At 37.0% G+C, this 23,870-nt stretch overlaps 2 protein-coding genes and 1 long non-coding RNA gene across 3 annotated transcripts in view; 1 reads left to right on the top strand and 2 right to left on the bottom strand.

Moving 5' to 3' along the window:
- LOC133521176 (uncharacterized) overlaps positions 1 to 23,870 on the bottom strand; it is a 293,381-nt gene that overhangs the window by 232,594 nt on the left and 36,917 nt on the right. The window lies entirely within an intron of this gene.
- LOC133521170 (CD63 antigen-like) lies at positions 735 to 16,061 on the bottom strand. Its single transcript, XM_061855982.1, has 6 exons — positions 15,948 to 16,061; positions 15,659 to 15,760; positions 13,855 to 14,046; positions 6,809 to 6,979; positions 2,082 to 2,306; positions 735 to 1,466 (listed from the first exon to the last, which is right to left on the bottom strand). The coding sequence occupies exons 2-6, from the start codon at positions 15,722 to 15,724 to the stop codon at positions 1,401 to 1,403; spliced, it is 720 nt and encodes a 239-aa protein (XP_061711966.1). The 5' UTR covers positions 15,725 to 15,760; positions 15,948 to 16,061; the 3' UTR covers positions 735 to 1,400.
- LOC133521169 (CD63 antigen-like) lies at positions 16,375 to 23,819 on the top strand. Its single transcript, XM_061855981.1, has 5 exons — positions 16,375 to 16,942; positions 17,250 to 17,438; positions 17,909 to 18,079; positions 18,602 to 18,811; positions 21,625 to 23,819. Exons 1-5 carry the CDS (start codon positions 16,862 to 16,864, stop codon positions 21,694 to 21,696), a joined length of 723 nt encoding a protein of 240 aa, XP_061711965.1. The 5' UTR covers positions 16,375 to 16,861; the 3' UTR covers positions 21,697 to 23,819.

The following is a 23,870-nucleotide window of genomic DNA, read 5'->3' on the forward strand; positions in this document are numbered from 1 at the left end:
GCGGGCCGCAGGTTGAGTATCGCTGATATAAATTCATTAGTTCACAAAATAAACATATCAACCTTGGTACCGTTAGTGGGTGATTTGATTACTTTCCTCGCGGATTCCCGTCGGAGTGAGGTTACTGCTTCCGAAAAGCGCACTCAGATGTGCCAAATCAGTCCAAGCGCATGACAACTTCTCTGTTGTCATTACTCCATGTATCTTTTCTAACATATTCCGTTTAGCATGTAAACAATTATTAAAAATAAGTTATTCTACTATTTAGGTAATGTAATGTATGTCTTAACCATAGTTCTAATTAAAATTAGCTGTGTAATGATTTTAGTGGAAGGAGTATGTCGCGTGTATATGAATGTATTGACGATCCCATATGGAATGGTAGACATTCGTTATTTTTGATGAAATCGGTGATAACATGGTGTAACTGGTGCTGTGAGGTTCACATGCTTGCGACATACAATAGATAATCGAATACTGGAAACAGTATTCAAGATTGGATATTTTTGTCAATGTGATTTTTTAATTATTTTGTACTATGACTCTGTTGCTTGCAATCGACAGCTGTATTTAACGCGACTAAGGTTCCTCTGAATCGATTGATTTCGGACCCTTGTAACCATCCTATGTTACAATTTGTATCATGGTATAAAATAGAAAAAAAATAAAATTGTGTGTAACTAGAACACCGATAGCTGTTTTATTAAATGGACTTCTTGAATAAAAGTACTGTGTAGATGAAAGAGGATTTTATTATAAACGTACCTGGATACACATCTAGATACATATGACAATCATCTAATATATATTCGAATTACATTATTACACTTATATTCGTGTGCACCAATTCTACTAGACACTAAGAAGTAAAGATTACATCGAATCGAAAAGATTAAAAACGTCGCGACATGAGACGAACAAGTTTTCGGAATTTGGTGTAAACCCTTTGATAAATCAGTCTTCTACGCTGAGCACACTTTGTCTTGATGCGAAAGTTACGAGTGCAGGGTGCTAGTCACGCGACACAAACACATACATTTTTGGCCTTAAATTTATACAAACATGAAAACAATCTAAATATTCATCAAGTTATAATGATATAATCATTGAAAGAAGTTATCCGCCTAGTTACGGATTACTTTCAAGAGATCTTATAGTATTGTACTCTTAAAAAATAGAACCTTTAAGAAATAAAACTATGGCAATAAAATAACATTAAAATAATAATTACATACATATACAGACAACTTAAATTAACCTTTGAAAACGAGAATCACAATGATTGCTAAGATATTTGAGAGACCATACTTATTCGAATTATAAAATCGTAAAAAATGAGAATGGAAAAATCGTATTTTAAAGGTCTCGTACTGGTAACGTGGATAAATCATTCAGCTGGCTTAGACGGTCTCGTACTGACTGCGGATGGAGCGAGCGAGGCAGCAAGCGAAGATAACTCCGAGCAGCTGAAAAATAAAGAAATGTTTTAATTAATCGTTCAAAACATGCAAGTCTTGGTAGATTAATGTAGGCTTTACACTTTTGGAGTTGTATAAGCGTCTGCATCGTGATGGCGGGTGACGTCGTGTGGTGTCAAGCATCTCGGTAAACCGAGCCTCGGTGTGGTACAGTGACTCAACCAGGTCAACGTTACGGGAGACGCCTGTGTTAGTCACAAACTTGCTACTAATGGCACAAGACTGGCTCGGTCAGTGACATTTTTTGGTGTAAAGGTCTCTAGTTTTATTATAATACTACTATATTACATACCGGTACAACAGCGATCCCCAGTCCCACTCCACCGATGAGATAAGCATTGTCTTTCAAGATGTTCAGCATCTTAGTGTAAGGCCCGAGTGGACGCTCGCTCGGCACGGCGTCCGGTCGGGACGAGGGCCGGCCGCCCCTACATGCGCGCCGCACGCCCCGCCCCGCTGTACGCCCAACCCGAGCGCCCACTCGGGAAGGCAGCCGTTAGGGTCGATGTCGCTATAATGGAGGCTGCAAACGGCAACCCTTTTGGCCATCTTTTGTGTCGCATGACAAGTATGACCTGTTAGTTTATGTAGTGAAACGCTTACCGGTACGAAAGCGATTCCCAATCCCACTCCACCGATGAGATAAGCGTTGTCCTTCAAGATGTCCAGCATCTTAGGCAGGCAGCCGTCAGCGTGGATGTCGGCCGAGTCCGCGCTGCAGGCGGCGGCGGCGCCGTTGGTGACCTCCCGGGCGCTGCAGCAGGAGTCGGGCACGGGCAGGGTGTTGTTGGACCAGTCCTTGGGGCCGAATACGCCACAGCAAAACAGCTGGGGAATGAAGATTGTTATTAGTGTACAGTCACCAATACTTATTCGCTTAGCAACTTTGCATACAAACTTTTATGCAGGGGGTCACTTTTCTCTGCACCTAACTGTACATGCGAGTTTAAAAGAATTTTTGAGAAAATGTTGGCATCCAGGTACTTGGAATTTGGATATTAGATCCGTAGTTACTCTGACCGCGCTAAATGTTCATGTCAAGTGCTGTGTTAAGTATCGTGCTATGGGTGTGGTTGGAATCTATATCCTCTCAGTTTTTATTTTACTTTGACGAAGATGTTACATACCTACAATTAGTTATATTTTCCATCCGCTACGCGTGGAGCAATAAAACTTGGAAGCAGGACGTTTTCAAGTGACCCATAATGGCAGGTAGGTAGGGCGTGCAACAGAAGACGTCCTATTCGCACATTCATTATTTCGAGTGCAGTTAGAAAAAAAACCTCCTATAACAAATCCGTGGCACTGTGTAGGGGCTTATGCTTATGCTACAATATCTTTGCAGTACATCAACATTTCCATGACATTTAAAACCGACTTACAAAGTCTATCGTGTAACGCATAAACGCAGTTCAGTGTATATTTATATATATTATGTTATCTCGAACAAAGTGGATTATGTTATTGTTGTGGTGCAATTCGCGGAACGCGGCGACCACGTAATTGCCCCGGCAGAGCATTAATTTTGTTATCTGACTGTGTATCTGTTTGCTTGTTCGGGGTCCAGGGAATAATCTTCCTATAATCTCTTTTAATAAAAATAATCGTTTGATTATGCCTTCTTCCTCAGATTTCGTTTTAATTATGAACTAGAGTTAGATGAAAGTTTATTGATGTATACTTAATCAATGGGTTATACCTATTAGGACGGAGTTGTTATCTGATTACAGACATCTGTCTGTACTTTAATTGCACTATTTAGTTTGGAAATAGTTTATTAATAACAAGTTAATTATTTGTTTATACAATGAGAATGTGACATTAGTATTTTATCACTTTGCTATAAATATGTAGAATGTATTCATGTCATTGATAAGCTAGTAATGCATGTATGAACACTTACAACATCGTTTATTTATTCTTGCAAATACAGAATGAGTACAGTGAATGAAACAAGAACCAATACATTTTGCATAGGGGGAGTCCGGGACATATGACCAGGTGGGAGAGTTGAACCACGACAAATATTTCAATTCAAATTTCGCTCCACCGACGCCGTTGACAGCTCATGTCGTATTTTAACAGAAGGCGCAACTTTTGGCGACGCCATATTGGCCGCTATTAGTCTGGTTTGGAAATAACTGGAGTAAACGTGGTTTCGCTGTCGCGAAGTGAAAAAAATTACAATTTAATATTTTTACACTATTTTGAAAATTAAACAGGTGAGTAGTAATATTTTATCTTATTGTACTTGTTGGTTAATGTAGTTTTACTAACAGTGATCATTTGGAATGTTTATTGTAAGAGTATAAAGAAAACATAATCTATATAAAGTAAGGGGGGGGTGCGGGAGAGTTGAGCCGCATGGTGGTAGGGAGACATGATCAGTGTTTGCTTTATTTGTATGCAGGCCAAACGTCAAAGGAGGTAAGAGGAAGGTGTTGCAAGATAGCGACAAGAGAAAAAAATCCAAAAATAAAATAAAAAACAAGTGTTGTGCTCCTACCGGTGAGTAAGGTTGCCAGAGCTCAACGAGGGTACGGAGTGCGGAGTGTTAGGGTCGGCAACGCGCATAAAACACCTCTAGAGTTGCAGGCGTCCATAGGCTACGGTCACTGCTTACTATCAGACGGGCCGTATGCTTGTTTGCCACCGACGTAAGTTGCATAAAAAATGTTCGACTGTGTGGTTCCTGCAAAGGATGGGTATATTCACGAAGTTTGCGATGGGTTAACTGACAAAGATGTGGACAACTTTATTTGATATGAAGAATTATGTTATGTAAAATGAAAAGGACCTTGCATGTGCCTTTGATGATTTGTTGACTGAATTGATCTCATAGAAATAATTCATAATAATAATAATTTAAAGATAATTGATCTCTTGAATTTCATTTAATGTTGCCGATTTTAAATTTTATAAAGTTTATTAAATTTTAACATTTTGTTTTATGGATAAAAATACTTTGTTACAACTACTTTCCTTTTTAGGGTTCCGTAGCCAAATGGCATAAAACGGAACCCTTATAGTTTCGCCATGTCCGTCTGTCTGTCTGTCTGTCTGTCTGTCTGTCTGTCTGTCTGTCCGAGGCTTTGCTCCGTGGTCGTTAGTGCTAGAAAGCTGAAATTTGGCATGGATATATAAATCAATAAAGCCGACAAAGTCGTACAATAAAATCTAAAAATTTAATTTTTTTTAGGGTACCTCCCCTACACGTAAAGTGGGGGTGAAATTTTTTTTTCGCTTCAACCCTAGAGTGTGGGGTATCGTTGGAAAGGTCTTTCAAAACTAATAGGGGTTTTCAAGAAACATTTTTTGATAAAGTGAATATATTCGGAGATAATCGCTCCGAAAGAAAAAAAAAATGTGTCCCCCCCCCTCTAACTTTCGAACCATAGGTCCAAAAAATATGAAAAAAATCGTGGAAGTAGAGCTTTAGAAAGACATTAAATGAAAACTATAGCGGACATGATCAGTTTAGCTGTTTTTGAGTTATCGCAAAAAGTTTTCCTTTCATAGTAAAAAGACTTACTTTAATTAGGTACTGATTATGCAAATTTGCCTATTTGTTTAACTCGGGCGAAAGGTACCGTTTCATCCCTTGGTTAACAATTTACTATACTTTAAGTTAAGCTCCAGTTTAGCTTATTGTGACGTAAGAGTCACTACGGAACCCTACACTGAGCGTGGCCCGACATGCTCTTGGCCGGTTATTTAATAAATATATTGGATTAAACAGCAGTTTTTTCACTGTTTTTCCTACCTAACATATGTATGGTCATATCTCCCACACCCCCTGGTCAACTCTCCCATAGGTTGGGGAGACTTGAGCCAATACCCCATTTAAGAAAAATATTTTTGCAGAACTTAAATTTTGTCCTTTATCAGCACTTTGCTATGCTCTAAAGATACCTATTTAGCTATGTCATGTATACACGAAATATCGAGTTGCTAACACTTACGGATAAACCTCTAGTGGCTTCTGAGTAAAAAGAGGTTCAAGTCTCCCGGACTCCCCCTACAGTTACTACATGTACATGGTTGCATAAACATCCATTAGTACGCGCATTGCAATTGCAGGTTTTCATGTTTTAAAATCATGAACAGAAATCGCCTTCTTAGCTGGGGCCGACTGAGCAGCGTTGTGAGGCGTTAAAATATAATACGAAAAGGCAAACTTCTCTAAAGAACGCGACACTGTATGCAGCGATTGTAGCGTATGGCATCAACTAGAAACCAAGGCTCAAGCCGCGTATGTTTGCTACGATTCAGAAATATTGTATCATAGGGTGCGTTAGCCCGACCTAACCTACCTAGGTACAGTCAAGTGTAAAAATATGGGTGTACACATCTTACTCAAAAATATGTCCCATAGCATTTTATTCCAGTGTAATAAGAGCGTAGTACCATATTTATGAGACGATTCTCTCGATACATATTTTTGCAGCTGCATGACTGTACCTATTAAGTTATATGCTTATCCGTGTTGGCTTCTTTCAGCACGCTCCCTCAGACTATCCTGGTTCAGACGAACCGAGCATCAAGTCTACGAGTACGGAACTTGAAAGTCATTTGATTCATGATGCTCAGACACCAATGGCACCTCGGTGCATTAGATTAGCTTCAAGTATTCATATTTTGGATGTCTTGAAAATCCGCATGTTGCTTTGCTAACAAGCCTCGGTTTGCAGACTCCTGGCCTAACAGTTCAGCCACTACGTTGCGCGGCAGCGGCAGCGATGCAGAGCAAGCATGCGTGAGACGCAATTCGACCTTTGTAAGTCACGGCCGATACCGTTATAAAAGTTCAACCTTCGTCTGTCTGCATGATGTCCCTGCTCCGCTGCGTATCCTTTTGTGGGTGGGGAACTCCTTGAGGCTCTCATTCAGGTGGCGCACGATGGTAAGTAGACGAAGATGCAGCGATCTTCAAGTGGCCTACACTGTTATAAAAATTTGTGCAATAGGATCGACTAAAGTCTGTCTGTACGATATCTCAGCTCCGTTGCGTTATTGAAGCCCTTATTCAGATGGCGCACGATGGCTTGAGACAATGCTGCGGGGCTCCAAGTGGTCGGATTATGAAAGTTTGTGCAATATGGGGGGGGGGCTAGCTAGGATGGCAATCTAGGCTAAAACACGCTAGGTGTGTAAATTTTGTATTGGAAATGGGACGCTTGGCACTGAAAGTGTAAAATAATGCATGGAAATAGTCAGGTGAATTTTGGTGGCACCTGTCATCCCGATATTTTGTTTATTTTTGTTTGGGGTTTGTCGATGTACGATTCTCATCTTGGCTAAGCTCCCTGGTTGGGAGGTTATGGACTCACGTCAGTCTGCATGATGTCCCAGCTGCGCTGCACATCCTTGTTGGTGGGGTACTCCTTGAGGCTCTCGTTGAGGTGGCGCACGATGGACTGCTCCAGGTTGGTGTGGTTGGCGTAGCCAGCGATGCCAACGGCCAGCTCGGCGATGAACGTCGCCATGAGTAGTACCGCAAACTGGGAAATAAATAAGATAAGGGTTTACTTGTGATTGTAAGTAATGTCAGGACCGTAAGATTTGTAGATTAAAGCAAATTCGAATTCCTATTTCACAGAGTTTGACTTTTTCGTCTCCTTGGTATTTTTAGGTTGGTTATCCAATTTTGAGATCATTTTTATGTGATTAGTCCGCTTGTTGTCGTTATAAAGAATATTGTATAGTTCTTCCTACTTAGAATCACTTCGTGATATTCGTAAAACTTAAAGGACATTTTTTTGTAGTATCAAATTTAATGTTAACGTTTCTGAGTAGGATAAATCCGATCCCGCTAATTATAATGATATTAAATGGGGCTAACCCGATCCTGCTGTGGTGTATCAAAACCTCTATGATGAATGTAAATACCCTTAGGTCGCGTGGTCCGATCGACTAGTCCGATCAATCGGAATACGAAGTTTTTTTTTTCCTGTTGGCTCGATTGATCGGACTATAAAGACTTAGAAAATCCTGTCAGTCCTACTATCGGTGTAATGGGATTTTAAAAGTTCGTCTAGTTCGATCGATCGAACCACGAGACCTTGAAAAATCCTCTTAATCCGATCACACAATTTTTATTTTTCCTGTTTGTCCGACCGGTACTTTCATGGTTACTTTTGTAATCTACCAACATCTCAAAAGTGTTTTCTCACTTTAATTAGCCATACACGAACGGTTTTGCCCGTCGGATCGGGCACATCCGTGGCTATATCTTACCACACACCGACGGATTTGCCTGCGGACGGGTGCCCGGCGGGCAGATCCGTATCTATATTTCTCGACACACACGCACGGATGTGCCCGCTGGCGGTACATCTGGCGGGCTGATCCGACGGGCAAAACCGTCCGTGTATGGCTAGCTTTTCGACGCGGAATTATCTACGGTTATTATTAGTCTACGGTTACGTCCGATCAGTCGATGCAACAGGAAAAAAAAACGTCCTCGTGGTTCGATCGATCGAACTAGACGAACTTTTAAAATCCCATTACACCGATAGTAGGACTGACAGGATTTTCTAAGTCTTTATAGTCCGATCAATCGAGCCAACAGGAAAAAAAAACTTCGTATTCCGATTGATCGGACTAGTCGATCGGACCACGCGACCTAAGGGAATGTAAGAGACATTACTCTTATGGAATGTTTAATACATCGTATTCCGTTAGTCATGGTAATAATTACTTTACCGTAGACAATTTACTGTCATAATGAATATCTATATAAATTACCATATGAATATAAGAGATTGTATTGTGTCATAAGCCATTGTGATCAACGTGATTGCTCACAGCATTCTTGGATTTAGACACATTCTTTAAAAAAACGAAGGATTAATGTTGATGCCAGGATGGTACCGATAAGATCCGTTGCTTTAAATGACCATATTCAATGTCTACCCGCGATACTGACTGACATTCCTGACTAGAATAAAGGAAAGAACCGTGTTTCTTCCGATTTACTTTAGTTACTTCTATAAAATGTCTAATGTAATAAATTCATTTAGTTGCGGTTGCATTTTTTGTTTATCAATGCAAATATTTGCGTTAAATAAATATGCCCGCCCGTGTGTTTGCTGCAATAAGATTAACACTTGTGTGTAAAATTTTACGCGTTGCCCTACATAATAGGAAATTACGTAAAAAATGAAACACGGCGTATACACATTTATTATATACGCAAACAAAAGAGCTACCACAAACATCGCTCAAAGCGACAACCTGCAGTAATAAATGGTAACAAATGTAACAATTACTGTTATGTCACGATAAATATTATCCGATTCTTTTTTTCTGTGAGCGCGAGAGAGATGACGCTTGTAGCAATAACTGATAAACTAATCCGCAACCAGATAAACCGCAATGTATAACTACTGTTAACGGGTAATTAAATGAAAGACCAAGCTAATTTAATAAGTGATTTCCTGCTATGTGCTGTGTGTACAGGGACTGACTGATTTCAAGACGCCAGAAAAATTGGTTGTAAAAAGCGCGATTATGTCAGTTATAACCATGAGATTATTACATATTAAATATATCAAAATCAAAACGTAGCGAATTTGACTATAGTTGGCGTAGATTGATGTGTATCGTTCTAATGGCATTCTGACTTAGTTATTGAAGGAAAATCCGTTCTTCCGTTAACAACTATCAGTTATTTCAATTTATATTTTATAGCTATTTAGGGTCTCTCTGACCCATCCCACTGTCGCTAAATTGCCGCTTAATTTCTGGGTAGTTATTCTGGGTCAGCAGCCAATTCCTTTGTTATTTTGGCCGAATGATGTCACGCGGATCGCGGTATAAATAGCTGCAATCGGAGGAAATCCTACGATAACACACATTAGAGGGAAATGGCCGTGTTTTTATGTCGTTTAGATTTCTTTCGTCACCTTAGCGAATGTTTGTTCTAGATACATACGTTCTTACATCTTTTAGTTATGAGAAGGGGAAGATCTCTCCGAATTTCTTTTCAAAGGCGCTTGGCGCCGCATGTCTTTACTACGAAAGTTGTAGTGTCATATATAAGGTTGACTGGTAGAGAATGTCTCGTGACATTAAGTCCGCCTTTTGTACTGTAAGATTTTTTTCTTTTGTGCAATAAAGATTCAATAAATAAATATATTTATCTTCATAGTAATAAGGTATATCTTATTTGGCTCATATATTAGATACTTTTTTCTAACTGCACCCACCTTGAGGCATTTCTGCTTGGCCCTATAATTGATTGATAGAGAATGCCAAGAAGCACAAGTGTGCCTTTTGTACTCTTATGTGCAGTGAGGTTAAATAAAATAGTCAATAGGCAAGCCGCAGCATAAAAGGTTTACTTTTTCCTAAAACCCATAGGATAAGATGTATTCATTATCAAATTATCATTAAATCAATGGTCAAACCTATGGGAATCGCGTTCTATGGACGCTCAATCTGCAAACAGTGACTTGTCTTAGTTGTATTATACCTATTTACACAACTAATTAAGATTTTAACAATTAATCACTCGCATTATTTGAGTGTCCAACCGGACCGAAAGCAGTTTACTATTCAGTTGCCCCATTACTAATTAAGTTTAAGTTAATACTACTATTAAAACAAAATGACCTTACAAAGCTACATTCGAAAGCGACACGAGCGAAGCTAAAATGCCAACCGGTTTTTTGACACAACCAACACACTTATTTTTAAATACAGTTTTTTGTTCGTTTAAAGTGCAAGCCTTTTATCCGTCATTTCCTCGTTCTGATTTAATTAAACTAGACAAGTCTAACTTGATAAATGGACGTAAATGAGAGAGAGGAAGCGTCCGTTTATCGTGAAGTCACAGTGTAAAGGTCGGTTTGACCGCGGTCAATTGGCCGCTCGCAAGACGTCGCGATGATCCTTGCGCTAATGACTGAACTATTGTAAATTTTTACGTGTGGTCGAGCCCGTCTCGGAAGAATACTGTCGATGAACAGGAGGTTGAGAACCTACCGCAAAGAGACATTTAAAGAAAGTAGGTGCTGAGGCTTTGGTTAGCAATTGGGAGAATCAACTTTTTAGTGTCACTCGTTGCCATGGTTACGATTAGTTGTCCAGGGGACAGAAGTTCATTGAAATACTGTTTTTATGGTACTTAAATGTATCAAACTTGCGTTTTTGTGGTCGTTATAACCAATGTCCATATTGGGCCCCCTACTAAGCTTGTTAATAGAACGGCATACACCGTCTCTTCAAACAAACTGTGCCACTGTTGTCCCTTGGACAACGGGACAGGATAACAAAACAAAAAAAGTTGATTCACCCAATTATTGATTTAGGGGGAACCCTTCAAATATTATAGGCTCACCTATATTGACTTGGATCACTTGGATACCTATACATACATATATTATACTATAGGAACATTTTTTCTTCTCGGAAAGCGACATTTGGTGAAGTGGAATTTAATGGTCTTCATCAACCATAAAATAATTGCATACTGTTTCGGGTTTGTCAAAGGTTATTTTAAGTACAAGTATTTCAGGAACTCTACCACCAGAACAGGTGGCGCAACCGAAAACTGCGTCGTCAAAATGATATTTATATTTTAAGATTTTTATTATTGTATGTATGTTAGTCTGTAAGATATGTATATATGGGCCATAGTTGCCTGAAAATAAATGATATATATATATTTTTAATTTTAATTTATAAAGTACCTAACTTAAGATTTAAAACAAATTTTCATTTTTGATTTTCATGTTTTGAATTAGCCTATGTTTAATATTGGTTTGGAATGATTTGAAAAAAATATAAATAAGTATTTATTTGTTTGTGCTAGCATAAATATATATTGCATTGTGCAAGCTGGACAGTTAGGTATAGTCATGTAGCTCGGTCAGGCACTCACGATAACGTTCGTTATCTTGTATGGCGTACTTGAACACTGTTATTGGTCCCGTTCCAACATATGCATTGACATGACTCATTACTCGTGATGTACGTAAGCTTTTGCAAAATTGACTCATTTTTTTTACATGATTGATTTGCAAGAAATTAAAACCGCGATCAGTGTTCAACGACCGTGACATGTTTCAGTTGGGGATAGTTAAATTGAATATAGTTACCTAACTAATGATGAATTTGCAACGTGTTAACAATACCTATATGCGCCCCGCAGCTCGCAGCGCGAGAAACTGTTCAAAACCCCTGAGTTTTACAGGATATATGAAGCAGTTGTAAATATTTAATGTTTGCACTATGTATATGGAATGTTAATGGTGGGCTCAGCTCTTGACTATAGGTAAATAAATAAAAATAAATAAATAGTATATGTAGACTATAGACACTACCAAAATCAAGAACTCGAGATTCCCGACATGATTTTGCTTTACTGTATCAAAATGGGAATATCTAGTTAAGGTGCTTTTCAATTCCAGAGAACTAAATATCTGTATGTACCTATCAGTGGCGGCGCGTCACAAATATTCGTAGGGAACCCGGAGCTAATTTCGCTTTACTTTTCTCAATGAACCGATCGTGAAAGTACTCAACGATTAGACAAGCCAGTGGGACTCGAGTTCCTTGAACGATCCGCCACTGGTACCTATACAGCACAAATGTTTACGTTTAGTTTGCAAAGTGTAAACTTATCATATTTTTATAGCAGTATTTTCCTCTTCAGTGCATACAAAAATTGGTTTGTGACGGTTTGGATTGTCATTGGTTTAGATGCTTTCAATTTCCATGACACATTTGTAATCCGTATTACAATAATATAAGGTTTACAATTGGTCAGTTAATAGCGAGTCATCATCATCTGACCTTCAGTTACGCTTCATTGAAGACCAAACGTCAACCGCAAGGACAGTCATGTTAGTAAGTAGAACAGAAACCACAGAAATAATAGTATGAAATCAACACGCGCAAGATACTCGATATATGTAGCTGCGTAGCTGGCATAGACTACCACCTTTAAGACATCGCTTTGTAAAGTATTTACAAAGCCCGAGCGGTCACCGCGCATAGGTGCTCTTAGCCACCGTGACTCGTATGTTGCATCTAATATGTAGGGATCTGCGTTAGTTGGCTATCCAATGCGCTTGTTAGTGAAATGATGCCAAGCGAGGGTAAACAAACCGTGTTTACTGTCTGATAAAGAAAATACGATATCGTTTCACCTTTTTCGTACTTTGCCGTATTAAGGTGTTGACAATAATTTTGTGTTCTATAGAGGGCGATTGACGAACAAGCTGCCAACAAGGGCTCGCAATATACATGTAACCCTTTCAGCAAAAGTAGGCTACGTTGACCGCTTTCCTTTCCGTTACCGCCGGGATGCACATTTTGTTTTAACAAGAATAAGAAAAGATCTTTGCCTAAGATTATTGTGTTTCCGTTTGTTTGATACCCTAGAAATTTGCGTTATTTTAAATCTTTGAATGCAGAAAAGGTGTATTTCTGTCTTTACGTGCGGAAAATCCCCGTTCCCGAGATAGCTGTTGTAAAATTAGTCATGCTTTGTAACATTCTGAGATACTCTTCTATGTATTGTGTTATTGAACACATGACTGTGTCACTTCGTTTAGTCACAGTTAGGCATTAATTACTTTACTAATCAAATTATCGGCTTATCAATATCAAGTTGTGTTCTGTTCAACAGTGTTACCATATAATGCTGGGTACCTCATTTTTAGTCGTAAATCCATACATAAAATAACAAAATAAATAAATCATAAAATAAAACATAACTGCACCTGAATAAATAGCTGGTTAGGTATTTATCAGTGCTATAAAAACGTTATTTTTTTTCGATAAAACAAAATCCTATATATATATAAATGACCATAAACCATAAGTACCATAACATTAAAAAAAAATATTACAATGAATAGTATTCCCACACATACTCTATTTGCTTGTATTACCTATAATTTTGCAGCAGTTTTAGTAGTTAATAAAAACCCAAGAGATCCCTACTCCTAGTTCCCTCACATGTCAAGCCTTCATGGTGAAATAATTACCATCATATTGTGCAAGTCTTTAATGACTTAAGTACCTAATTGGAGCAATGAAGAAGGAGAATCACAGTTTTTAATAATTGTATTGGTATGTGCATTTAGAGTAATCTCAAAACTCCTTGAGAATTTACCTGTTATTTTATAATTTCTTAAGTATGTGGGGTGAATAGAACATTTAAAAAAAATTATGTGTTCAACAATCCCAATGAAACAGTATTGCCCATAAATCTCTGTGCATATGATTGAATGTTAATTAAACTGATTAATAGCTCATATTATTGTTATATGTAAATATTGTCCTGAACATAAGTCAGAAAATCCGATATCTGAAAAAGAAATATTGCAAAAACTGGCATTTACACTCTATATTGTAAACTCACCGTGATAATCATGCAGTGGTTCTCGTTAAAGGCACCACAGCATCCAAGGAAGGCCACAATGAAGATTACAACTCCAACGATGATCTGAACCACCGGAGCCGAAGACCAGAAGTGTCCATCAGTGAAGTCAATGTATGGAGACAGGCGCATCTCCGCCTTGATGCCCACTATGAAGATGATCAGCCCAGTGATCTGAAATGAAGTTACAGGTCAAGAACATAATATAAAACAAAATTCCTTATTATAAGTTGTCATCAATAGCGGATGGACATGTGGTGGCAATCTGAACAGAGAGGAAATAGGAGACATATAAAATAGATTATTTTTTAAGGTTTGTTTTGGTTATTCAATAAATTGTAGTTTTTAATATTAAAATATGGTAAAAATTCTAATTTAATATGACATTACTGATAAAGTAAAATAAGGTAATACTAGATTTCTGACAAATCTCATGTTACTCCCAGTTTTCTATATCTTTTACAATTCTCACAGTTAAATCAATATACTTCCTAACCATATTCCAACAAAGCACAAAACAACTATCAGCAAAAACATTTTTGCAAACCGAATAAGTAAATGCCTGGAATAAATTACCCTCTGAAGTTGTGAACTCTTGTAGTGTAAATCAATTTAAAAACAATCTTGACAAACTATCTTGACAAATAGTGAAATCATGCTAAGTGAACTCGGATTTAGATGTACCAGCATCAGCTGCCTGTCTAAAACTAAATAATAAAAATAATAATATACAACCTTCATTACTGGTCAAAAACTTTACAATTTATACCTGAATAAGAGAGAAATCAATCATTTAATCATTATTTGTTCAATGATAAAATATTTGCAGGTCAGTTTCATTCAATGATATAATACTCCATCTCCTCCCATCCTCCTCCTCCATCCTCTGCCCAAAAATGCCACAACCCCTTCCATATGCATACAATCAACAATGATATGAAATGAAATTTATGGCAGAATTTATACTTATTTAACTTATTCAGTTCCTAATCATAATGTTGTTTACTGCATCATGATAATTAAGAAGTTGTTGCGTGTTTATAATAATCACCTCATGGTCTATAGAAGGGTATGGCATCTATTTTCTTGATCAAGTTTATATTACACAAGAACAGAATATCAAATATTATTTTAATATTTAATGATAATACATTATAAGCTTGTGGTTGACAAAAATCTAAACTGTTTTGTGTGAAAAAAGAAGAGTTGCCAAAAAGTTTTTTTTTAATATACCTCATTAATTTACTTTTATGTGAAATAAAAATTCTAGATAACATGCTTGTTTTCTTATAAGGACATCCAAGAAATAGCATTATCTGAACTGAGTATGCATTGTTGACAAAACAATGCTATTTTATTATCACACATATAAATAAAAAATAATAACTGATAAAAGTTGAACTGGAGATATTATGCTATTCAAACAACTCACAGCATGACCTCGAAAAAGTTGAAAGAATGTTGTTATAAAAGTTAAACTATCGAGTTTGCAAATAAAATCATGTTCAACATTTCGAAGTTACAGCCTAATGCATCAGTTAACATTATGCAATCCGTAATGACTTTAATGAGTCATTTTAGTTACAGATTGCGATCCCATGCGTGTTTCGTAGGTAATGGAAGGTAGGCATATTATTCCCTTAATTTGAATAAAAAAGGTATATTTTAAACAAAAAATAGTGTAACTATTATGTTACAGATATATGAAGGAAAAGTTATTTAATGTTATAGAAACCTAAAGCAGGAAAACAAGAAAACCTCCAGACGGCTAGAGAAAAACACTTACCGCAAACAGAAGGTTGAATGCTATAAGCAAATATTTAACACACGACATCCCCATTCCGAGAGCCATTTTGAATCCGGAGGCTTCCAATTACAAAATCACTGCCTGAAATCAAAATAACACAGCTATTATACTAATTACGCGTAACACACAAGTGCGAAGTAAAAAACATCGATTTGTCTTGTTGACAATGGGGTAGTCTTCAAAAGTAATGTGAAACTTCATATATTTTATTTGAAAATGTCTAACCCGGTTTAAAATTGAATTGCGTGTTATTTAAAAATTATCTTACCGCCAAAGAAAGAAGAGCCAGATAAAATTAGTGATAAAACACAATGACGAAACGAAGAAGCGTTCACCAGCCACAGCAAGCAAACATGCGAATGCAAGTGTTGCTAGACTTGCTAGCCACGTTCGGCGTTCCGTCTCAGCTATCTGCTTTACGCACACCTCGCATAAGGTAGCATTGAACATTAAACGATTTCGTAATTTGTTAATTTTATTTAAATTACTTTTTAGACTAATTTAACGCATATATTAAAGTATTTATCTCACAAAGTGTTTAAAACAATTTTTAAAAACTACGCGTAAAAAATTACGCATAAATGCTGCCAGGAAACAAATAGCAAACTCCTCAAAGGCGGGAGAGTTTAAAAAGTTTTCCATCTAGCGCTTTATAACACAGTGTAAATCCGTTGCGCGTGCGCGTTTAAACGTTCGGTGGCGTGTTTTATTTTACGTAATAAACATATCTAATTTTATTACAGGTCATAAGTGAAATTGACATAATCAGGATCGTACTAAAACTTCGTGAGATTTGACTGAAACTTCTTTTTCTCTATGTTTGCTGCGGAGTCCTTTATAAAATAGTTCAGAATGTAACTCTTTCATAAAATTGAGAAAGAAGCTATAGTGTGTTTGCTGCTTCGTAACATTTTTGGTTCATAAAATATTTAGGGTTGCACCTAAAGTAAGTAAATATGATACACTTGCCCAGACGAAAATGTCGCTCACTGAATAAAAAATAAACATTCTTCAAAACAACGTTGAACTATATATTATTTTGGGAGATAAATTTTCTCAGATACGGATAACGTCAAGATAACTCAGACATAGACTGTTCAGATAGCTCCGTAAGACACCTATCCCGTGCTCAGTTTACTAATCTCGTTCGAGAAATCGACAGATTTTTATAAAGCGGTCAAGATGAAAATACCGTCAGTTAAATTACCTAATATTTTTAAATCAGTGAGGTATAATCTTGCTGCAGTCAATGGAATTTTTGTGGTAAGTCATTTTAGAATATTTTTTAAGTATTTCGTTAAAGTTTAATATACAATTTACTTAAAATCATCAATCCTTGAACAATTACTTACTAGTGTAGTAAATAGACATTGAGTAGGAACAACTAGAAGTCAAGTAGTAGATAAGATTTGAGAGCTAAGAGGGGTGAAGAGGAATTTGCGCGTGCGGATAGGGGATACGCGGGAATACGAGAAAAGTTCTGTAGATTAGAATTTAGAAGCATGGATTCCATGGAGTGCTCCCCTGCCTGACCATAATAATAGAGATTATTTACTTATCTTGTTTACAGTTAACCGGTGCACTCCTACTGATCGTTGGCGTAGTGGTACTAGTGGAGAACATACAATACGAGGATTTCCTTACAAACCGATTCTACACTGTACCAGCCTTCGCAATAGCTACTAGCGTTTTGATATTGCTGATATCTGTTCTCGGATTTTATGCTGCACTGTCGGAAAAATTCTACATTGTCGCTGTGGTATGTAAATGTAAAACCGCTGAAATTAATCAGTGCTATTTAATTTCAGAAGGCGTTAAACTAAATTTCATATTTGCGGAATACAACAAAAACTAAATTTCATATTTGCGTATAAAGATGTAAAAATTGATTTTTCTTGATTAAAAATACTTCAAAATAAATTAATGAAGAGATTGAAGAGTTTGAACCTCCGTATAAACTGTGTGCCTCATCATTGTGGTAGATGGCGCTATATTGATTGTTTTATGAGATTTTATTCGTTTTATGTTGTGCGTATAAAACCTCTCTTTTACTGCTATTATACTTTCAAAACCGAAAATGTATTTCCTAGACAGATATAATTATAATACACATATTATCGTCATGTTCACACAGCGCCATCTAGTGATGCGATGTCTGTAAGAGGGTTAGAAGTCATTTTGTAATTTCTTATTACTAATTATTTATTAAACGTATTTTTTCTGCTTCAGTACCTGGCCGGATTGATATTCATCTTAATAGATGAGAGCGCAATTACGATCGCCGCGTACTCGCTGGTAAATGACGTCAACAGCGAGATCAGAGCACCCATGGCCAGCAGTTTACAGTTGTATGAGTCCAGACTGGACATCGCCAAGTTATGGGACGAATTACACACGGAAGTAAGTACACAATCTATATTGTCATTACATAAACCTCGTTTTGTCGAAGGAACTTCAAAAGGCAGTTTTGGTGGCGTGTAAGTGCGAATAAGTTTTGCCCCTAAGATAGAGTTAACTAGTTAACTACCACGCTAAAGTTTTCATGCCAAGTGCTACGTCAAATATGGAGCTTATAGGGATATTTATGCGTTCATGCTTCCCTTAATGTATTAAATGTTTGAACTGAATAAAATTAAGGCTAGTTGCACTAATCACACGGTACACAATATTTCAACGGTGACAGGCGGTTTAGTGCAACCGACCTTAGTTAAATTAAATTTATCTGTTGTAGTTAAAATACAATGATATGGGAAATTGGTGGAGACTAATTGTTCATCATGTCCTTTTACGTCTTCCTCGTTGCGTCCCGTTCTTGCTCTCGGTCTGTAACTAAATTATGATGACATAAACTACACATCAGGTTGCCAATTTGCAAATAATGACTGTATGACTATAATAACTTCCCAAAATGTTGTCCAACAGTTCGAATGCTGCGGCGTGGTCGGTGTGAACGACTGGCAATCCACCCGCGTACCCATCAGCTGCTGTCACATCGACTACGGCACCGTCTCTCCATTCAACTGTACGTCGGCGCTCGCGTACAATACTGGTTGCATTGTATCTTTGGGGGAATGGCTCAGCCACAACATGTTTGTTTTGGCTGTCTCTGCGCTAGTTGTCACTTGTATACAGGTAAGTAAACACTAATGGAATACTGACGGAATTACGGGACTGTCTCTGCTTTCAATTGTAGGTACAATGGAGCTCGCGTACACCGATGGTTGCGTTATATCATTAGGAGGGTGACTTAACCACAAGTCCACAATGTGTTTGGATTGGCGGTCTCTGCACTTACAAATTGGAACTACCATTATTAAAGCCACAATTACAGTAATCTATTGTCACCTCATACTGAACTTTTCTTATGTAGGTCTGGAACAAATAATTTATGTTAGTAAAGAATACTCGTTAAGTACGTAATTAAATTGACATCAGTACCGTTTCAAAGCAAAGCAGCCGGAGCAAACCAAAACCTATATTTTACCCGAATATAAATTACCTAATGTACCGGAGCCTAATTTGAACTAATTTCTGGGTGTGATATTGGAAGTATCAAAATTGTAGGCACTTTTATCTTAACCTTTGAATGCAGAAAAGACAAAAGTGATCACTAAATCTGTGTATGACTCATTTCTCTTTGAACTAAGTATTAGGTACCTTAGTATAACTTTTTGATAATATTTTTATCAGTTTCAATGATGCATCAATAGAAGCATGCAATGATTGCAATGCAATGGTTACGAAGGCCGATAACATAGGTATATGTATTATGTATACAGGTACCCGTCAGGCATGTGGCTTATGAAGTCATTGCAGTTTGAATTGCACGGTTATTTTATTGAATCGATTAGATATCCCTTCGGGGGTCAGACGCCATTTTGCACATAGGGTAAAGGCACCAGTAGTAGCCTTTTTACGAAATTTCTATGTTCAAGAACGTCTCATTTGCCCACTAATTGACCAATAAGAATTATGAATGTTTTTACTCATCAATAAATTAATAAAGTTTAATTTTTATAAAGAATAAAACTATTTAATCTAGCTTATGGGAATATTTCATTTAATATAATGCAAGGGCCTTTTTGCCAGTAATCAGCCCCCTGTCTACCAATACACAGCCTTTAAGTAAGCAGTCTACAGCCATCCCATTTTAACGGCTGGCTATTGGGTTCTGAGTTCCGTGATCTCAGTGTCCAGTAGTCAGCCACAGGATGACTACTGGGTATTTGATGTATTTCAATGAAATAAAGTCATAATAATGTAAATATTTAAAGGTGCTTGATTTAACGACTTACATTGCATTTGAAAATAAAAAAAATCTTGAAACTTATGCTCAGCCTCTATCGGGCTGACTTCTGGGTTTACGACCTTTTTAACGACTAACGTCTGATCAAAGTACCATGTGACGCTCCATAAAAAATGGCTCATATGACATATCCCTTCATGTCAGATGACAGCACTTCTTTGAAGTAGTGTTGTGGTTTATGCTAAACAATTCTTTTAAAAATTAAGATACTTTTCAATTCATACTTTATTAATCTATAATAACACCTACTTTTGGCATGAAAATCTGAAAAACTTTGATATTTACAAGCAAAAATAAGCAAGAAAGGCTGACCACTGGTGCATGGCTGAGCATTGGTGCCTTTACCCTATCTGGACGAACGCCGTTCTCCCGCTGCTTCCTTGAATATTGGTTTGTCTGCCGATGTCCCGCAGCGTTGAGTGCCAAAAATTATTTCTGTACTGCTCTGATATATAACAATGCTAGATCATTAGACAAGGATAGGCTACAGTTGGTCAGTAATCCGGCACACGAAAGGAAATAGGATATGTATAGACTATAGGTATAATCCGTATGGATTGGTTGCACCAACCCGACGTAACCCGCCTGTAACTTAACTAGCAAAGTGCATGCTTAACATTCTCAAAAATGCAGGAACATTCTCAAAAGTTTCTGGAAACTTACATAAGAATGTAAAGCAAGTTTCCATTCAAAACGATTCTTGTGGAAATCTTTCAACCAACTCGGCTAAATTTATTCAAATTTATTCATTTTTTGTAATTTAACTTATTCCAACTGTTTCGGAGTAGGTACCTACTCCGAAAGTACGTAAAGGGTACTAGCCTGGTATTCAAATCAGTTTCTTTTACGAACAGTAAAATCATCTTCTATTTTTAGTTCTATCCGTTTTATTAAATAGAAAAAAAAAGTGTTAAAAAATAATTTATGTCTAAGTTTTTCATATAATTTTCTGGTGCTCTATTTCGGGCATTGTGTGATGTAATTTATTTTAAATACAGGCAACATATCTATTGTACAGTCGCCATCAGATATGTCGGAGCAGCCAAAGTGCTCACAAATATCTGAACACGCCTCTATTGTCAAGTGCGTGTTCAGATAACTTTTGAGCACCTCGGTCGCTCCGATATATCTGATAGCGTCTGTACTATACCTACCTACTTACTTTATTTAAATTATGCATCTTAACCCTTTTCCAGGCATAGTACGATTCATCGACCACATACCTATGCTCCAACAGAATTTAAACTTTAGCATTCCGATTTAAGGTTCAAATTAGATTGCACTTTCGGAAAATGTGACTTTTCTTCAAATGAATCATTAAAACCTGACTAATTGGAATATATTTGGATTTTTTGGGAAAACCTTGTAGATTGGTGCGGCCTGGAAAAGGGTTAAGGATAAGCCATAAGACGTGAAAATAATAAGGCTAAATTTAAATCTATGTTAAAAAAAACATTTTCATACAGTATATTGTAGTCATACCTACAAGGTATAAGTTATTTTTAGTTACATAACTAGAGACTGACGACCCCACAGTCAAACTCAATGTTGAGTTTTGCGGGGCTACGATAATTTTTTAAGAATACCACTGTGTTTTAATAAATAATTCCAGTCGTGTTAATTTTTTGTCCGTTTTCAGATAGTGCTGACCACAATCGGTTCGTGGCTCACCTGGCGGTCGAGATTCGAATCAGTAGAACTGGAGTCCTAAGTTCCTTCTAGAAATAAGATTGTAAATAAACAATTATTTGTACCTACATTTAAAATGTAATTCCCTATTGAATGTTTAAATAAAGTATCTATGTCAACGCCATTTACCTAATGACAGTCAGTCATATGAACAATTCAAGGCTTCAAGGCTTACTTATTAAATATTTTGTTTTTGACAATCAATAATTACCATATCTTTACTTCATGTTATGGTCATGAACTCATGAGCTTATGACGGAATAGGGGTCGCGGGTGTCGCGATTTTGAGCTACGCGATGTCGGCAGTAGATAATGTAATAGATGTTAGAATAGTAATGTTTAAGAGGTTTTAATAATCGCTCATGACACACCCATTAAAAAAGAAAAAGTATATACTAAATAAAAAGTCACCAAGCTCTCCAGTGGCCGAGTCCGGAATCGAATCGGCGTTTTCAGCTTACACGGCTAGACATAACCTCTAGGCCACCCGGTCGACCCCCTCGGTTTGTCAGTTTATAACTGGTATGTAATAAGTCTTGAAGGATTTAACAACTGGAGTCGCCTTTAAGAGCTTATCCCTCTGTCGAAAACCTCGGCCGATGGTCATCTGACATGGCTATTTATATGTCACGCCATACATTTGACGCGCCCCTCCCTCGCAAAAATCGGCAGACTGTTTTGTACGGAAAATTACCGACAAGGGGTCTCCAGTTGTTAAATCCTCCAACTAATGTAAGTGTAACTACTTAAATCACAAAAATCCACATATTTAATAAGTAGCATAATTCGATTTGTTCCCTAGTTTTTATTGCAGCTCAAAGGTGATATTTGGACTGAAGACATAATACCTAAAAAAATTTTTGGATTTAATAAATATAGCGCGTTGTGTGTTTTCGAAGCAACAAATGAGTCTTTATCCTTATGGTTAGAAACAGGAAAGTCAACTTCTTGTAAAAAAAAAACAAAAAAAATACATTTATATGTTAGGTACACTTATTATTGTTAATGTAAGAATGAACTTTAATCCTTTTAATATAGGTATTTACAGAAAAAACTGACGAGTCTGTGACGAGTGAAGTTTTCTAGGAATAAGAAAATCTAATAAAGCTAAAACTTATTTTATTTGCTTTAGACTATTCAAATTGTACTTAGATAATAATGCTATGCGGTATAATGTAGACATTAAGCCCTACACAATGTTATCTTTATGTAAATTACTGTTTTCGGTTTTCATATTTGATGGAAATGTTGTAAGTAAATAATTAAGAGATAAGAAATGGTTGTATGATGTTTGACATATAATATTACCTAACATTTCTAAAGTCAGGCGCGGATACAAGGGGGGGGGGGGGGCATAGGGGCAATGGCCCCCCCCTAAAACCCTGGCTCTCACATTACTAAATTGAGTAACATTTTTTTTACCTTATTTTCTGTGCAAAAATATATGATTTTCTCAAAATGGCCCCCCCCTAAGCCAAATCTTGTATCCGCGCCTGTCTAAAGTAGTTACTGAAATCAATTGTATGACGATGACGTATCGACAATATGTAGTACACGATTCATGTACCTGCTACAAATGTTAATAATTATGTAAAGTAACTGGAAAAAGCACTTATTATTTAACACTACCCTCGGAATACAATGCTAAGTAACTACCTCATTAATATGTTGTGTGACAAATAGGTAGGTACATATCTAATAAACTTATAACGCCTCCCGAAATAAAGGAAAACTTGGATGCCGACTCAAGGACCATAGTGTAGGACAGAAGTTATTTCACGTCTCTCCTGTGGACAATTGTGGAGATTTTAACACGTTGGATGCCCACCATAGTTCACCTAGTATTGATCCATATAAATTTAGTGATCCCACCGAAGATGCTCACAGCATCGGACTATTACTGAGGTTAATAAAGAGGCACTTAATGAGCTATTTGTTCCCACCGGTGATGTCCATGGCCTCACACAGAATATTTATACACCTACTTTATATACTATTTAGTTTTCTGTCATAAAATACTTACTAAACTTATGTGCACACAAGCTGTTAATAAATGTCCAGTCACTTCTGTTTTGAAATCTGTGTATGACCCACCTTTTTAAGTACCTAATGCACGAGTCAATTAAAAATGTATATGAAAATTGAGACAGTCCTTATTTTATAATCTATGTTGCTAGTAGATACCTGTGTCAAGTG

The sequence above is a fragment of the Cydia pomonella genome, chromosome 9 (assembly GCF_033807575.1).
Source record: "Cydia pomonella isolate Wapato2018A chromosome 9, ilCydPomo1, whole genome shotgun sequence".
Taxonomy (NCBI): domain Eukaryota; kingdom Metazoa; phylum Arthropoda; class Insecta; order Lepidoptera; family Tortricidae; genus Cydia; species Cydia pomonella.

Excerpts from the sequence above, each read along its gene's own strand:
- LOC133521170 (XM_061855982.1), bottom strand. The coding sequence starts at position 15,724 with ATGGCTCTCGGAATGGGGATGTCGTGTGTTAAATATTTGCTTATAGCA. Across the intron at positions 14,047-15,658 it reads CATTCAACCTTCTGTTTGCG|ATCACTGGGCTGATCATCTT; the intron begins GTAAGTGTTTTT and ends ACTTCATTTCAG. Across the intron at positions 1,467-2,081 it reads TGGGAATCGCTTTCGTACCG|CTGCTCGGAGTTATCTTCGC; the intron begins GTAAGCGTTTCA and ends TTTATTTTTCAG.
- LOC133521169 (XM_061855981.1), top strand. The coding sequence starts at position 16,862 with ATGAAAATACCGTCAGTTAAATTACCTAATATTTTTAAATCAGTGAGG. Across the intron at positions 18,080-18,601 it reads GGGACGAATTACACACGGAA|TTCGAATGCTGCGGCGTGGT; the intron begins GTAAGTACACAA and ends GTTGTCCAACAG. Across the intron at positions 18,812-21,624 it reads TAGTTGTCACTTGTATACAG|ATAGTGCTGACCACAATCGG; the intron begins GTAAGTAAACAC and ends GTCCGTTTTCAG.